Genomic DNA, 18053 nt, shown 5'->3' with positions numbered 1-18053 from the left:
GTCAAGACCACATCTTATTGGCTCAGGCGATGCAGCTTAGTAAAACTAGAATTAGCAGTATAATCTGAAATATTCAAAGTTTGGTATCATGAAAGGATTTAGTCTCTTATGGTGATTAAACACGTGTACTAACTTTTTGTCATCTGAAAGATCAATGTTGGTCCCAAATTTGATAGTTTTAAAAGGTCCTTTTCTCTTCCTCCCAGAGCTGTAAAATAAAGGATACATGTAAAAGATGGATGGTAACAAGTATTTTTAAAAGGTTTATAGTTTCAAATTTTAACTAATGTTTTAAAAAACAAGCTTCTTAAAATGTGACCTTCATAACCTGTGTGCATTTTAAACCTATATGATTGTCAACTCATGAGCTAGGAGTACATTTTTGTGTGATAAGACTATGAAACACCATTCTGGTGCTGAAAACAAATTCCTGGTCTAAGCATGTGCTCATAGGGAACCTGTTCCTTCTAAGTATCTGTCTACTCATCCCAACCCCCCACTATTTTGCACCAGGCTCTGGTTGGAGGACCTTGGGGTTCTAATAAAACAAAAAAGTAGATCCTGTAAGCTCGTAGGTTTGCTCACCCCTGTGCTGGGACTATATAACATTTACAGCAGAGTGACTGGGGGAAAACACTTCGAATTGCTGTATTTTATAAAAATAAAAATATTTCATATGAGTTATGCATGGATAGTTACGAAAAGTTAAGATTAGAAATAATACCACACATGCACATATACAATCAATGCTGCTCTGGAAACATATGTTGCTGGGACCAGCTAAGGTTTGAGGAACGAACACCATGCTTCTACATTTCTTTCCATGGAAAATGGTGACCTGATATATTTAAGAACTTACTCAATAGTTTTATAGGGGGCCCACTTCATATATAACCCAGTTACGTCTGTGTGGACAATCCCATGTTGCATGGTTATGTATGTGAATACCAGTGGGGTTGATCACATGGGTCTTGGCTACATTCTTTCACCTCATCAAATATGTGGGGAAATCTCATGTAATCAACCCTACCCATCCTGTAGTGTGGACTGCATTAGGAAGAAGCAGCTCCTATACTGTTTGGAGCACGTGTAAAGAGGTTTTTTGTGTGGTAGGGAAGGGAAACTGCATCAATCACTATAGCTCCATAACAGCAACATAAAGAATTGGACTAGAGCACACCTTCAGATGGTGAAGAAAGTGGGTTTGGAAGGGCAGACAGAAGAGCAAAATAGGACTAGGACAGCATTTAAAAAACTGCACAACCAACTGCATAATGAATTCTATCCACTCACTTATCAGAAGATATTGATTCACTATCAGAATGGTCCTTATGATGACTTTTTTTCTCATTTTCCTCCTGCAAAACCAAACATGACATTTTTATCATACTCTACAAATATATAGTATATAGAAATAAATACAATATGAAATAACTATTGATATCTCTACAAAGAGAAAGCATGCACATATTTTCTATTGTGGTGTGTGACAAAATCATTGCCTCTTCTTTGGACCACCAGAATAGTCACTATGCTCAGGAAAGGGTTAGCTTATATGGTAATTTTAGTATCTCAGTGAACAGGAATAAAATATTGTCTCAAAGATCTCAGTCTCAGCAGCACACACACTTCCTCAATAACACATCATTCTGTCTATTATTCCAACATTTTTTAAAAAATCTACCTATTTGTATTTACAGATAATACTAAAAATAGGTACTCTCTTCTTCCATTTGATCTCATTTGCTCTATTTCATCTTGCTTCTAATTCCATAATTTTGTAAATTAATGGTCAGAGTAATCCTAAAGCCAGCTGAGGGACTGCTGTAAGCAACATTAAGCACTGCTGTATTGAGAATGTGGCCTGCTCATGGGATGGCACACTGTTGGATGCCCTCTAGTATACCCACAGACAGATCTGCAGGTGTAGATGTCCCACCAGCCATGTTCTGGCAGTTATGGGAGGAATGGGGCATTTCAGGGGTATGTCGAGGAGACTGTGCTTAATTCCTCCATCATGTCCTGGAAGAGGACACAGATGTACTTCTGCCCTGGGCTGGTGTAATACTTTTCCTCCTATGGGAGTCAATGGGAAGGGGGAAATGGAAGGAGAAAAGAGAGAGAGGTTCTCTGCCCCAGCCACAGTTAGCTGGCAGGGCTTCAGATGTGGTGATGGTTGTTCTACCATGGAATCTCCCAATAACAAATTGCATGATGAAGGGTGGTTAAATAAGTGAAAATTAATTAGTATTACTGTTTATCACTTACTTGAGTACAAGCAACTGATTAGAAAATCATTTCTTATTATGCTTTTATTAGCAAAATGTGATACTATAAACGGATACTGTATAACTGTAATATTAATGTTTTTAAGACCAGAAAACTTTTAAGACATTCCTTTTCATCTGGCAATTATACATTTGTCCAATGTGTACTCAGGGAAATGTTGCATTTCCTACCTTCTCCACTTGAAAAAAGTGGGGCTCCTGTCGTGCACCACCACAAGTCCTAATCTGCTCAATCCTTTGGTGCATTCTCTGATCTTTCTAGCTTACCTTTTTGCCCTCAGAATCAGAGAGGCTTAATGCTTCTGGAAGCCCCCACCCTCCAACAGCGTTGGAATGATCTGTGAGAATACAAAGCTGGCTCCCTTCTCCAACCAACAGCCGGAAATCTTCAGTGGATATCCCATTTCCCCCATCACCATTGGCAATCTAGAAAAATCCCATTTGCACCCCTGATGAGCCCAACCAAGCACTATCAAAATCTCAGAATGCACCCACCAAACCAGCCCAACTTCCATTTGTCTTCTAACACTGCTTTTTGCCTTGCTCATAACCGTTTCAGTCCTTTCATATTCTTCCACCATCTGCAATCCCAGACTATGTTCTCCTAGCAGGTGTTTTGGATTTAATACCACAATGTCTATCTTTTATTCCTTTGTTTTTCATTTCCTAATGCAGGCAGTAATCTAGGATCCTCCTCGTAATCATTTCACACAAATAATTTCCAATTGTATTTTGTAACAAGCAGAGTTTGTTTTTCACTTTACAAGGTTTGTATACCTCTTTAAACCTCTCAAGGCAATCCATGTTTCAAGACTGTGCTAGGTATTAGTATTTGGAACACACACACGGACCCCAATAGTGTTTCCTTAAAACATGAAACAAACGGCAAACAGAGTTTTCTTCCTCATATGGTACGTACTGTGGCAATTGCATGTAAACAAACTGAATGCAATAGTTAATTCATAGAACATTTCAGGTTTTTCTGTATGTAATATAAAAAAGTATAAGCAAGCATGGTTTTTCCACATTCAGGAATAACATTTTATCTGATTGTTTAATCAAGGTAAAGAGTATGTGGATATGTTTATTTTCTAAAATGTTAATAGTAGCTTTGATCATGCTTAGAATAGTTTTATATTATTGTTTTTAACCTTAAAAGAGGGCCTAATTGGGGAAAAAAACCCCAAGAAGTTATTTTGGCCTCCTTGAGACAATTATTGGTTGCTTATTCTGTCTGAAATTACTGTACATTTATATATCCTACTATATCTCAAAAATGTATGTTTTTGGAGTAAAGTGTGCATATATGTCATAGAGCTGTCATCAAGAATAAATCTTCAACAGCAAGCTTTAATCAATAAAAGAATTACAATGGTCTACTTACCCTTAATGATTCCTGGAATGAGGAGGCCTGGTACTGTGCATATTTAGCAATGGTAGTTTGAGATTTACTGCTTTCACAACGCCATATTTTCTTTGTTCCAGTGGGGTCCCAGTTTTCATCTGATGGTTGTAATAGCTGTGTCCTTACTTCTACTAAATGTTCGTTATTAGCTTCTACCAATGTTTTGGTAGAGAAGAGTCCTAGATCTAGGGAACAAGAATATACTTAATAAATTTGTGTGCACTGTTACCGCATGAACAGCAGAGATCAATGAATAAACAAGCTAAAGCTATAGGAAGTACTAGGTATGATCAGATGAATGCATGGCCTAGTAAAGAAAAACAAGCTGAACTGAATCAAAACCTGTTTAACAAACGTACAGTTTCAGGTTTTCATAACAATTACTTTGAGCAAATCTCCATTAAAACAAGGATAGATTTAAAAAAACAAAAAGCTATCAACCCCTGGGCAGAGGTCCAGGACCCCACTCACCAGAATCAGAAAGAGACCCCTAAATGCAACAGAACTGGCTCACCCATTTTGAAGTAAGTGAAGTAATACAAATTACCATCTAAAAGATGGGAGTGCATAGCACTATTCAGTCAAGAGTCTAAAATTACGTAGCTGCCACTACTGGTTAGATATCAATAGGAATTAATGAGCAGTTGAAATGTGCAGAACTAGACAGGTGACTGTCTGGAACATACATTGCCAGCTCCAAATCAGCTGTTTTTTATTGTTTTAGCCATCTGCCATTATAAGACTTCTATTTCCATAAATTATATAAAAATAAGAATACACAAACCAAATTATTTGTAAGTACTGTAGAGGTTCCCCCTGTTCTAAACGTTTCTATTAAAGAAAAAGATCTAAATGTAAGGTTGTACACAGCTAAATCATACTCAGAGTAGACCCACTGAAATCAATTCACAACTAACCTAAGTTCATTGTTTTCCATGGATGTACTCTGCATATGACTTAACTGAATATGACCCATATGAAGCAAATTCTTGAAGCTCAACCTTACCTAACTTAAGAGCTCCAGCAAGGCCACGTATTACAGTAACAGGATTGTTCGGATTTGTACAAAATTGATGTAAAGGTGGGAAGAAAGCATCACGCTTATTTTCCAACTACAAAAGTAAACAGAATGCAAAGTTGTATCAGTCCCTTATAATGTTTTCTAACAACTAGAGACACCATGACATGATATTACTAGAAGTTATTAAATTGCACTAATTAATCTATGAAAAAGTAACATTTTAGGATTACAGATTAAGGATGTATACTAACATGCATAAAGCAGTAGCAGTTGATGCAACAATTCTGGAATGATTCAAGATAATTTATTTATTAATTTATTATTTGATTTATATCCCTCCCTTCCTCCCAGTAAGAGCCCGGATGTATGCTCTCTGGTACTGTGGGGATTTTTTTAGACACTAAAGAAAAAATACTTATTGTACTTAAGAGAGTTACAGGAATATATATGTAAAAGGAGTATGTTGGCAAATGAAATGTCCATCAAATACAGAAACCAAGAGGTACATAGTCTGAATTCCAGAACATAAAACGCACACAATGGCTATGTTTAGACGTCTTGTTACACTACAGTTTTTTGAGACCTAAATGAACCTAGTTTCCTCTCTGGCTCAGACAAACAAACAGTAGAAACAAAAGTTTATAATGTCAACTGAGTAGACAAACTGTGATTAACATTAACTGTAGTTAGTGTAGTGTTGTTGGACTACAAGTTCCATCATCCAACTATAGGCTGTGCAGGCTGGGGCTGGTGGGACTACATTTGAAGGACCACAGGTTCCACAACCCTAGCTAAAAGCAAGACTACTTCAAACCATGCTTTTTCAAACTTATTTAAACTAACTGGTTAACGCAAACCAATGTTCCAGGTTTGGCTGTGTGGGTGAAAGAGAGGGAAGTGGGGGAACATGGAAGCCTGGAAGGAAGCTAGGCTTGTTCACATCTTGCTAAACCATAGTTAACATGACAAAAACAGAAGGCAAGCTGCTTTGTGAAAAATGTCTGAAGTCTACTAGGCCCTTGTATGAACCTAAAGGGATTTATGGATCATAGCTAGCATATTTCTAAGAAAACATGTTCAACATGTCGAAACCTTGGTTGAACTGTGTAATACAGAAATGACCCGGGCGGTTGACATGATTGCTCCTGAGCGCCCTCTCCTGTGTAGAGCTCGTACGGCTCCATGGTATACCCCAGCGCTGAGAGCAATGAAACAATATAGGAGACGGCTTGAGAGCAGATGGAGATGAACTCCTGGTGGATGCAATTACACACTGGTAAGTGCCTATGGTAAGCTGTATTTAGGGGCAGTGAGGGCAGCAAAAAAACCACAATATTTTGCTGCCACTATCAAATCATCAATCTGCCACCCAGCAGAGCTCTTCAGAATTGTCCGGGGGCTACTACACGCTGGCCCCAAGGACATGGTAGAACCATCTGAGACCCGCTGTAATGCATTTGCTAGGCACTTCCAGGATAAAATTTTTAGCATCTGCCAGGACTTAGACTCCAGTGTTATAGCAGGTGAATCAAGAGGGGTATTCAGAGCACAGCCTTGGCCTGAATTTTTGGATGAGTTCCAGTTGGTACAGGTTGAGGACGTTAAGGTGCTTGGACAGGTTCGTGCAACCACTTCTGTACTGGATCCTTGCCCTTCTTGGCTAATAAAAGCTAGCAGGGATGGAACAGCCGGCTGGGCTAGGGAAGTGATTAATGCCTCTCTGAGCTGCCTGAAAGAGGCGGTAGTGAGACCACTCCTGAAGAGACCCTCCCTGGACCCAGAAAATCTTAATAACTATAGGCCGGTAGCAAATGTTCCATTCCTGGGCAAGGTCCCTGAACGGGTGGTACCAGGCCAGCTCCAGACACTCTTGGATGAGACTGATTATCTGGATCCATTTCAGTCAGGTTTTAGGCCTGGTTTTGGCACGGAAACAGCCTTGGTCGCCCTGTATGATGACCTTTGTCGGGAGAGAGACAGGGGGAGTGTGACTCTGTTGATTCTCCTTGATCTCTCAGCGGCTTTTGATACCATCAACCATGGTATCCTTCTGGGAAGACTGGCTGAGTTGGGAGTGGGAGGGACTGCATGGCGGTGGTTCTGCTCCTACTTGGCAGGTCGGCTCCAAAAGGTGGTCCATGGGGAATATTGCTCAGCACCCTGGACTCTCCAGTATGGGGTTCTACAGGGGCCAGTTCTCTCCCCCATGCTGTTCAACATCTACATGAAACCATTGGGTGAGGTCATCCGGAGCTTTGGAGTGCTTTGCCATCAGTATGCTGATGACAAGCAGCTCTATTTCACCTTTTCATCTTCTTCAGGTGAGGCTGTCAATGTGCTGAACCGGTGCCTGGCTGCAACAATGGACTGGATGAGGGCTAATAAACTGAGGCTCAATCCAGACAAGACTGAGATGCTGCTAGTGGGTGGTTCTTCTGACCGGATGGTGGATGTCCAACCTGTCCTGGATGGGGTTGCACTCCCCTTGAAGGAGCAGGTTCGTAGCTTGGGGGTTTCTCCTAGAACAATCTCTGTCACTTGAGGCTCAGGTAGCCTCAGGGGCATGGAGTGCCTTCTACCAAGTTTGGTTGCTGGCCCAGCTACACCCCTATCTGGACAGGCATAACCAGGCTTCAGTTGTCCATGCTCTGGTAACCTCCAAGTTAGATTACTGCAATGCGCTCTACATGGGGCTGCATTGAAGATGGTTCAGAAGCTGCAACTTGTGCAAAATGCAGCAGCCAGGGTAACAGGGACCAGAGGTTCGAACATATAAAACAGATTCTGGCCTGCTTGCATTGGCTGCCTGTATGTTTCCGAGCTCGATTCAAGGTGCTGGTTTTAACCTATAAAGCCTTACATGGCTTAGGACCACAATACCTGATGTAACGCCTCTCCTGACAAGAACCCACCCGTACACTACGCTCAACATCAAAGGCCCTCCTCTGGGTGCCTACTCCAAGGGAAGCTGAGAGGCTGGCAACAAGGGAGAGGGCTTTCTCAGTGGTGGCCCCCAAATTATGGAACAATCTCCTTTATGAGGTGAGCCTGGCGCCAACACTGTTATCTTTTTGGAGCCAGGTCAAGACTTTCCTCTTCTCCCAGGCATTTTAGCATGTGTTTTTAAATTGCTTTTTAAAAATGTGTTTTTAAATTTATATATTTGTTTTTAATGTTATTAATTGTTGTAAACCGCCCAGAGAGCTTCAGCTATGGGGCAGTATACAAATGCAAAAAAAAAAAAAAAAAAACCCCCATAGAAAAACTAGTATTTTCTTTAAAAAGGCAGCAACTTGTTTCTTACAACCATCTAGATGATACTTACATAAATACTAGGTGTAGGTGGATTCAGCTTGTCCTTTGGCAGGGGAGGATAAGGAGGTGGTGGTGGTCTTGGAGGAGGACATTTATCCAATAAAATGCTACTGTTTGATAAGCCATTTTTCCCCAGATTCCTAAGAGAAGCCAAAATAGTTATACAAACACTGGATGAATGCATTCAAATAGCAACCATCCATTACATACAATTTAAGTTCAAAAGTAAGTTGATTATAGAGTATGGGAAACCCATGATTTATATTTTAATGATGGATTTTTAATAGTTATATTTTACTATTGCCCAATTTACAGAGCCAGTGTGGTGTAGTGGTTAAGGTGCTGGACTACGACCTGGAAGACCAGCGTTCGAATCCCCACAAAGCCATGAAGCACACTGGGTGACCTTGGGCCAGTCACTGCCTCTCAGCCTCAGAGGAAGGCAATGGTAAACCACCTCTGAATACTGCTTACCATGAAAACCCTATTCATAGGGTTGCCATAAGTCAGGATCGACTTGAAGGCAGTCCATTTCCATTTTTCATTGCCCAATTTGTCCCTGGATTTGAGATGAAGATAACTGCTCTTGAAATTAATAGGTGTGGTAGTTATCTAGCATTAGTTTAAGGCAACATCTGTTTACATGGAAAGTTGAAAAACATCTATCAGGCTTAGAAAGTGACAACATGGCGATATTCAGTTAAGTACTCAGGAGATTAGGAAAAAGGAAAGTGTATGTACTCAGTTGGAGAAACCAAAAAGTAACTGGGAGCTCAGTCTTTAGGAAGGGTTTCTGCCATACCACAGGCTTCATTCACCTCCCCAGTTCATAGCTCAGAGTGAAGGGGAAGGAGAAGAGCAGTAGGAAAGAAGGAAGACAAGGCAGGCACCAAGGAAAGCAAATAGTTATGTGATCATCAGTACAGTAGAACCTTTTGACACAATACTGGAAAGCACATGCACACAAGAGTGTGGGCACACATACTTATTCAAAAGGGTTAGATATGAGTGGACTTGTACAACTATCAGAGCTGTGCCATGGTTTTGTGTGTGGGGGGGAAACCTCAAGTCCAAAGACATGCTTTTATTCTACAAAGCAATGCCCAACAAAACTGGTATTGTACTACAATAAAACTACTTAAAAGCCAAAAAAGAGTATCTAAGGTAACTAACTATGCTCTGGTTCACACATCACTTTAAACCACAGTTAAACTAAACTGTGGTTTAAAAGTGAATGTACAGCTGCCAAGTCACACTGCTGAAACCATGGGCACTTTGCTCCTTCCCCATTCTTGCTGCTGCTGTGCTGCTAGGAGACAAGCCACAACTTGGCTTAGCATAGTGTCTGGTCCCGGGCTTGTGGTTTGTTTCTCTCCAAATATGCAATGATTTTGTTTTTGGCTTAATGGTTTGTTTGGAGGAAATACAACTAAACCCAGGTTTAACAGTAAGACAAACAATGGCTTTGCTCCCAGCAGCATGGCACCAGGAGTGGTGGTGAACCCAAGTGCCGTGATTTCAGTGGTGTGGAACAGCATGCTGCACGTTCACCTTTTAAACATTGTTTAGTTTAACTATGGTTGAGAGTGATGTACAAATGAGACCTAAATGTTTTAGAGATCACATAACCTTCATTCAATTTTAAAGTTTTATAACAGTGTATTAAACTTCTAGAATGGTAAATATGCTATAGGATCTTTTGTGACATCTCTAGAAACATTCTATTTTTAAAATATATGATGTTTAGTCAAAAGATTTAATTTAACAGCTGTGATTGCATATAGTGATGAACAAGAAATCCTTCCTAAAGGGGGAGGAGTGGCTGGATGAAAACATCAGGATTACTTTTTTTTTTAACTTATACAGGTGGGGATTGAACTTCTCAGCAAATCACAGTCAAAAGCAACTTTTCCCAACCTAGTAACCTCCATATGTTTTGTACTATAATTCCCATCAGTTTCAGCCAGCATGGGCAGTGGTCTGGAATGATGAGAGCTATCTATAATCCAACAATATCTGGAGAGCGCCAGGTTAGAGAAGACTGGTCAAAAGGAAATCACATCTGCAACAATTACTATTTAAATACTACTCTGCCCGTATTCAATATCACAATTCAAAATGCTGTTTCTCAAAAGGGGGAGAGGGCTCCTTTCCATGTTGACTTTATGCTAAGAGGAGGTCATCCTGAGGAAAAGTAACTCTAATTTCTTCTACTTAAGCTCTACACTTCATTAGCTGTGTTTATAGCAAAAACAGGCAGATCTTTAGGGGTAACAAAAAAACCCAACAGAATGTTCATTTAATTCAGGAATCTATTATAAACAGGTTATTACTCAATGTTTGTACTAACTGCCTTGTACTTAATTCCTCTTTTTTTTTAATATGCTAAGTGAACCAAAATAAAAATGAGCAACTACAGAGGGGGAGAGTAATTGTAATTATAATTATTCTTGTTATTGGTAGGAAGAAGAGGGAAACCACCACCACAAAACAGGTTGCAAAAATCATAGCTGCTTAGAGAGAAATGTCAATGAAACTAGAAAATGAAAAAGAAGGACAATCACCTGTGCAACCATGAGCAAATAATAAAACATTTGTCTGGCTTCCTGGTGGCATCCCTCCCTCATTCTGGGAAGAGAAGCCAGAAGATAGCACTTCTTCCTGCTTCTACACTTTACTGTTTAAAGAATGAATTACAGGCTGTGCCAATGGAACCAGCTGACGGTGCCCTGGAGACTGTCAAATCTCTCTTACCTTACAGGGACCTGGACAGTGATGCTACAAGTAGATGTAGTTTCTGAAGGGGTGGTGGATGAATTATTCAGACCCAACTTTTAAAAAGATACCAACAAGGGCATGCACATTATTATTTTTTATTTTGGTTGTATTGAGGGACTATTGCAACTAACAGCTTCTTCAGAATTAAAATTAAGAGCCACTGATTTGGGGCTGATCAAATTGTTTTGGCTAAAGTGTACACTGTCCTTTATTCCTGCAGAATCCTTGAAGATTTTCACATTCACCAGGGTCTAGTAGCAACTGCTTTCAAGGAGGAGACAAGTTGGAACTACACCAACCACTCCCCTGCCGCACTGTTTTATGTCTGTCTTTCCTCTCTCAGGCAATTTAAAATTGTAGCACACAGCGCCAAGGCCCAGATAAAATACTCTTCCCAGCAAGAACTGTACCACAGCAGTATTATAATGGTTGCATGCATTCTCCCCATACCTTCTTGATCTTAGTGTGCAGACCACTACAGTGACATGAACAGAGAGAGGATGAGTAGTTGGTGGGGCAGCTGGCCTTTATTTAGTCATTTTAAAGGCTAAATTAAACAAAGTATTAACCACTTCTTTTCATTCAGGTTTGTCAGACAATATCTTAAAGTTTCTATGGCTTTCAGAAATACATCTAAAATCCTTTTAATATTTTCTAGCCGTAGAAGTATACTCAAAGCAATAAATGGGGAAACAATTTATATTCAAGTAAAATTAATAGTGAGAAGTTTTAACAGGGTTAAACCCTATTAAATACTGGGTGAAATCCAATGTTCCTGTCCTACTCATAGAACAGTGAAGACCTCCCCAAACTTAAGGGAACAGGAGGTGATTTTCTCTAATTCCCACACTCTATTCAGCTGTCTGCACTTGTTAAATATCTGTTCAAGAAGATTGTGGAACCCTTCAGAACTGTGTGGAACACTAACAGGAAGGCTACAGGGGTAAGGAGGAATTGGAGAAAATTGCCTCCCCTTGCCCAGTCTTCCATTAGGGAAGGCCCCTGCTAGACCACAACTCATTCTGTGTGCATGATGACAGCACTGGATTTATTAAATAAGTTATTAATAAACACTATTATTAAATATTTACTAATATATTGCTATATTATTGTAAGTAATATATGGTTACAATAGAGGCACACTAACTTTCACTTTGATACCTTGAGCAAAATACATCAGGGAACTGTTTATGTATCTAATCACATGTACATCAGAAATTATTAGCTGAAAAGTATGGGCTTCATACAGTCTAGAATGGACAAAGTGCCCATGGAGTCCTGTCAGAGGGCTCAAATTCCCCTTCACACAAATGTGAGCACATGGATATACACACAGGGGAGTACGAAGGGCACTGAAGTGAATGGAAAGCCCAGGTGCACCTGTTGTATCTCAAGCTAGCCTCTGTCTCTTGCAATGCAAGTTACTTGTGCTTCAAAGTACAACTAGCTTGCACAGTGGACAGAGAGAAGGCTGGATGGGGACCTCCCTTTCCCTGCTTGTTTTGCCAGAGGGCATGGCCATGTTGCTACAGGTTGGTATTGGAAAACAGGACTATACTGAGCCCAGTAGCACTGTATCCATGCTCAAGTCCAATGTGCAGTTTATACATCTGCTTACAATTTTCCTTCCATTGCCACAAGTTGCACATTTTTAACTGAAACAAAATCTGAGATTTAAATGGGATATTAACTCAGCCTCACCAATAATGACTACTAGGAATTAAATTGTAATTTGCAGTCAAACCTATTTAATTTAATTTATTATTTATTAGATTTATATCTTGCCCACCCTCCCAGTAGGAGCCCAGGCCAGCAAAATGTAGCAAAACAAGTTCTTGTGTGTCTAAAGTAAAACAATTATATACACTATTAATAGATTAATAAACAAAATCCTTCACTCACATGACACTGAAGCTATAAATATTAAGTATAAAGCTACTAAATGTAAAGAGGAACATAGAGCTTTATACAAATGTTCTACACAGCTTTTTTCATGTGCAGATGGAGTTCCTGAAATGCCAGAGACCATCTTGGCTATGGGGTGCTGTTTAGGGGCTTGTGTTTGGGCCAAAATTTAATTCTGCTGGTCAGTTATTGTTGCTGTTATTAGCATTATGTTTTTGTATTTTATTGTTGGACCTTATTATGAATTATAATGGTATTGTTTCCATTTATTGTATATTTCTTAAGATGTTTTCTTTAACATTGTTTGACTGTGAATTTTGTTTTGTAACAGTGAATTATATAACTTTTTTCATGTTGTAAGTCACCTTAAGCATAGATTACTATGGAAAGGCAACCTACAAATAAAACATGATGATGATTGAAAGCTACATTATCTTTATTTAATGCAATATTGGGGACAGGGCAGTATATGAAAAAGGCATGTAAACAGTCACAAGACAATCTCACTTATCCTAACAAATTTGTTTAGTAGATTGGGGGCACTATATTTTTACTGAGCATGACAAAATAATATAAGGATATAAATAAAATACGTAAAATCTAATACAATATTTTACCAAACTTTATACATGAGTTTGCTAGTAAATATTTTATTCAAAATTTAAATATGCAAGTGTTCATATTAATTTAAATGGAAACTAATTTATAAAGTTAGCCAACTGCACATCAGCAAAATATTTCTTTAAATATTTAACAGGAAACAGTTACTTGTCTATAAAAAAGCTTATGCTTTCTTATGTGTAATACAGTACGGCCCCGCTTTAGGGCGCTTCGCTGTAAGGCGCTTTGCTAATGTGGCGGTCTCAATTAGATGCAATTAGACTAAAGCCCCACTCATACGGTGCTTGTTCCACTTTTACAGTGGTTTTCGGGCATCGCTTGCCATTCTATTCAATGAGTTCTGCTTTTCAGCTTTACAGCAGGGGTCTGGACCGTAACCTGCTGTATGCGTGGGGCCCTACTGTAAACCCTCTCAAAATCACTTTCTTGGAAAGGGGGACATTTTTCGAGTCCTTTCCAAGACAAACTATATTTTAAAAATGTAAGCAAAAATATCTAAGACATGACATGTCATTCATAATGTAAAATACATCTAGCAGTCATTGTGATTAGATAACTGTTTGCGGGCTTCCCCAAGGCACCTGGTTGGCCACTGTGAGAACAGGATGCTGGACTAGATGGGCCACTGGCCTGATCCAGCAGGCTCTTCTTATGTTCTTAACTGAAGTCAGCTTATTAGTCTGCAGTTGTTAAAAAAGTACTACAAAACAATCTAAGCTACAGTAAAGATAAAAGTAATACAGAATATACCAGAAAATGCCTATAAGAGGTAAATTCACACTTCCCAGAGCATGCAGTTCTGGATAATCTCATCTTAACTACTGAGCAGAGCAAGAAAAGCGTGCACAGAAATCTAATGCCAAGCATCATGCAAAGGAATGTCTTTCAAATTAGAATAGGTTAAAAGGGTTAGGATAAATCGGAATGCAAAATACAACTAGCAAAGCGATTCTCAGCAATGAAGACATTGAAATTTAACAGATTTAAAACAAATCTTTCCACATCACATATAAATTTTTACAAAATTCAGAAATATTACATTTGGAGCCTTACTGTACTTGTACCTCTATGACCTTTTACGGTATTTGTATAACTAATCTGTAGGGTCTCTAATTCTTCTCTCCCCAACCACCCACTCCACTTTAACATATAGTCGAGTCCATTGTAATGTAACAAAGAGTCCTGTAGCACCTTAAACTTTCATTGATTAGAGTCCACTTTATCAGATGAATGGAATGTTATCCTCAGTTGGCAGGAACAGAAACACATGGGTGTATAAATATTTTTTCCTTCTTTCTACATCCATGTGCCAACTGAGGATAATATTCCATGCATCTGATAAAGCAGACTCTAACCCATGAAAGTTTATGCCATAATAAATTTAATCTAAATTCAGGATCACAGGACCTCTTTTATAGGGTCACAACTGTGCTTCTGTAGCAATTCTCTTCCCTCCATGTTCCCAGTGTCAACAGACGGCTAGGAGAAGGGGGGGGGGAAAGCAGTTGAAAAGAGCACATGAATATGTCTACTGTTTAACAAACGTGCATACTATTAGATAGGGCTGTGTGGACGTTTGTGTAAGCCAACACTGCATCCTATAATTGCAATTGTTAAGAGACGGAGTAAAACAGGGCTACATACCCACAAAAAAATCTGAGTCATTGTGAAATACCCTGGCCAGGATTGAAAGAGCTACTTTAGGGTTGTCCAACGGCTTATTTACTTAATTTATTTATAAATACATTTGTATACTGCTATTCCACTTTAAAAAAAATCAAAAGTTTACAACAAACAAAAAAAACATGCAGTACAGTAAAAACCATTAAAAATACTGTAAAAACAAAGGTCAACTATTGTAAAAAGCCATACGACAATGGAACCAATTACCTAGAGAGGCTGGAGGCATTCAAGAGGCAGCTGGACAGCCACCTGTCAGGAATGCTTTGATTTTGATTCCTGCACTGAGCAGGGGGTTGGACTTGATGGCCTTATAGGCCCCTTCCAACTCTACTATTCTATGATTTTATGAAAAAGCCATCATGTATACACAATGGAATTTATTATTTTCCTTTGAACAGAAGCCAACTTGCCTTCTACTTCATTCATATACTTGCTGATGAAATTCAGTATGCCATATAGCAGTATATCATACAGCACTGGTAGATGCTCTTTGAGGAAAGCCAAACTAAAGTTTATTTGGACTAATGAAACCAATCCCACAGTTCTTTGGATCCTGCACTAAATCTAAGAAATAGTAATCCTAGCAGTCTCTGTAAAGACTAACAATCAAAAATTCAAGTTCACTAATAGTTCATTAATTCAAAAATATTTTCAGTATTCAATATACAATATACACATTTCCAGCTAGTTAATGTCAGAAATTTCATTAAAAAACCCTTTGTTCTAAATAACTTCAAACCAGTTCATCCTTTTAAAAAAAGTATACAATAAGTAAAAGTAAATTATTAGTTTATTAATCTAGTTTTCTGCTTTATATTCTTTTAAATAGAAACATTTTTTTAGGTCAAACATAATACTATAGATATTCTATTTATTTATTTATTTATTTTTATTTATACTCCACCCTTCCTCCCAGCAGGAGCCCATTAAAAGGGTATTAAAGGAGTCACTGACCTGCATGCCTTTACAACCTCTGCAGAACTGGGATATATAGATACCGACATTGATGGTATGATCTGGGTATTAGTCTTGTGACCAATAAGAGGAGGGTTGGTTTTTATGGGGCTCTGGGAGTCCTCCAATGCCTCTCCATTAACTGCATGTCCACTATGAGGGCTGTTAAGGCTGGTAACACTGTTTGTGGTAATCTGTTCAGTAGATTTTGGAGAAGGTGTTGCTGTGGAAATGGCTGAAGATGGTGAGGAAGCAACAGAATTCTCAGTCTTTGAATGAACAGTTGGATGAATGTTATTGACTTTGTCACAGGTTCCAGTACCCACATTGTTATTGGCTTTTCCCATCAACAAGGCAGAGAGCTGAGGATTGTCTGAACTAAGTAAACCTGGTGACTTAGAATCTCCATGGCTAGGGCTAGAAACAGCATCTGCCGTCACCTGATGGACATGATTAGGAAGTCCTTCTACACTGGCAGTGCTGTTAGGTGTCTCTCCAGAATGCCTGTTTGCGTCAGGCACTGCTGATGTGTTTCCTGAAGGCTTGCTCTCTTTGGTTAAGGTAATGCCTTGTTGTCCACCTGAGGTAGCAGTGTGAGAGGGGAGGTGATTGAGAGCAGCCCCCTGTGTTACTGAATTGCTAGGCATGGTAGGATGTCCATTCTGATTTTGAATACCAGTGCCCACTGCCTGGAGATGCTGGGAAGGCCCAGTGGAAGAGAGAGGTCGTTCACTATTAGGACCTGCCAAATGTGAACTCTGACCTTTGTGAAGCCCCTAAAGAAAAGAAAAATAGTTTAGCATTCAAGTTATATACATGCACAGACATACTAATTTTTCAAATAAATGGGAAAAGGCTGTGTATTCACCAAAGCAGTCTTGAAATTTAAATGTCAGTGGGAAGCTGCCCTCACCTCCCTGCAAAGGAAGCTGAAACAGCAACACAGAACTGTAGCAAATGAAGTTCATTTGAGAAGGGATATGGACAAACAGTTCAGTGCGCAGATCCCAGAACACAATATGGCACTAACTGATGTATTAATTATCTGAACAGACAAAAGAAACTCACCTGTTTGCCTTGAGGGCAATTCTTATGTGCCACAGGCCATTGGGAAAGTGGTTATTTGCAAAAGACATTAAATTATTAGCAATATATAACAAAGCAAATACCTTTAGATCCCAGCGATAAAACCAGCAGATTGCAAATATCTCCCTCTTAGTTAGAATACCCCAAGAGCTTAAAATCTATGGATGTTATAGCCATCAGGGCTTAGCAACACATTTTCAGCCCCTTAGACTCAAGAGTTGGCAGAATTTCACAGCTTTATTTAATTAAACATGAATCATTGAGAGAACACCCCAGGTGCCCTAAAAGCTCTATATGGCCTAAGAAACACCCCAGGACATAATATTTTCCATCCACCTATGGAACTGAAGCAAGCCTGCAATTTTTAGAAATTTGAGGCAGGTAAGCCCACATGCTTGCGACCTAGCAATCAGGACAATACGTGGATCCACTCCAGTCACTATGAACTGGGGTTAGATGCACATGTAAACAGCTTTTCTTTCAAGAATTCAACACTGAGGCAATAATACATCCAATTAAGGATTCCCAAAATTTAGAGATGCACTTGTGATGAGGACCCAAGACAGGGTGAAAAGGAATCTGTTTTATGACCTTGAAGCAGCTTTGTTCAACCTGGCACCATCCAGATATTTTTGTCCGTAACTCTCATCAGTTCCAGCCAGCATGGCCAGTGGCTTAATAAACATTCTAGCTTTTCTGATTTGCAAAGTACCATTTTATCAGGACCTTTACAGACTTTTGAAGGACAAGAAGCTTTTACATTCAACCCTTACATCATCCTCTTTTCATACTTCCTCCCGATTTGTTTTCCCTTCTCCTCTCATGTTCTTTCTATCTATTGACATTTCCTCCAAGTGGTATATTTTTCTTTCCTCTTCCTACTGCTTCTTGGAAGGGAGTTGCTACCCTCCTCACTGTTCTATATTTGAGAGCCATGGGAGCAGGGAATGGATAACCTTTTTGGCCTTGAGATCTGCATGCAGGGCAGGCACTGGGT

General features: G+C 39.4%; 1 protein-coding gene across 8 annotated transcripts in view; it reads right to left on the bottom strand.

Moving 5' to 3' along the window:
- KDM6A (lysine demethylase 6A) overlaps positions 1-18053 on the bottom strand; it is a 242894-nt gene that overhangs the window by 37923 nt on the left and 186918 nt on the right. For 7 of the 8 annotated variants that reach the window (XR_009762780.1, XM_061627503.1, XM_061627504.1 and 4 more), the window contains 6 exons: positions 15971-16746; positions 8040-8169; positions 4700-4805; positions 3673-3878; positions 1294-1358; positions 134-208 (listed from right to left, as the gene is read on the bottom strand). Coding sequence is in view for 7 of the 8 variants with exons in the window: in XM_061627503.1 (XP_061483487.1) it covers positions 134-208; positions 1294-1358; positions 3673-3878; positions 4700-4805; positions 8040-8169; positions 15971-16746 (1358 nt within the window). In the remaining variant the exon portion in view is untranslated. Of the gene's footprint in view, positions 1-133; positions 209-1293; positions 1359-2555; positions 2715-3672; positions 3879-4699; positions 4806-8039; positions 8170-15970; positions 16747-18053 lie in introns of all 8 variants that reach the window. The other variant, XM_061627506.1, reaches the window with a different exon arrangement.

Source organism: Rhineura floridana, chromosome 5 (genome assembly GCF_030035675.1).
Source record: "Rhineura floridana isolate rRhiFlo1 chromosome 5, rRhiFlo1.hap2, whole genome shotgun sequence".
In the NCBI taxonomy this organism is placed as follows: domain Eukaryota; kingdom Metazoa; phylum Chordata; class Lepidosauria; order Squamata; family Rhineuridae; genus Rhineura; species Rhineura floridana.
This window is presented reverse-complemented; position numbering and strand designations above follow the sequence as displayed.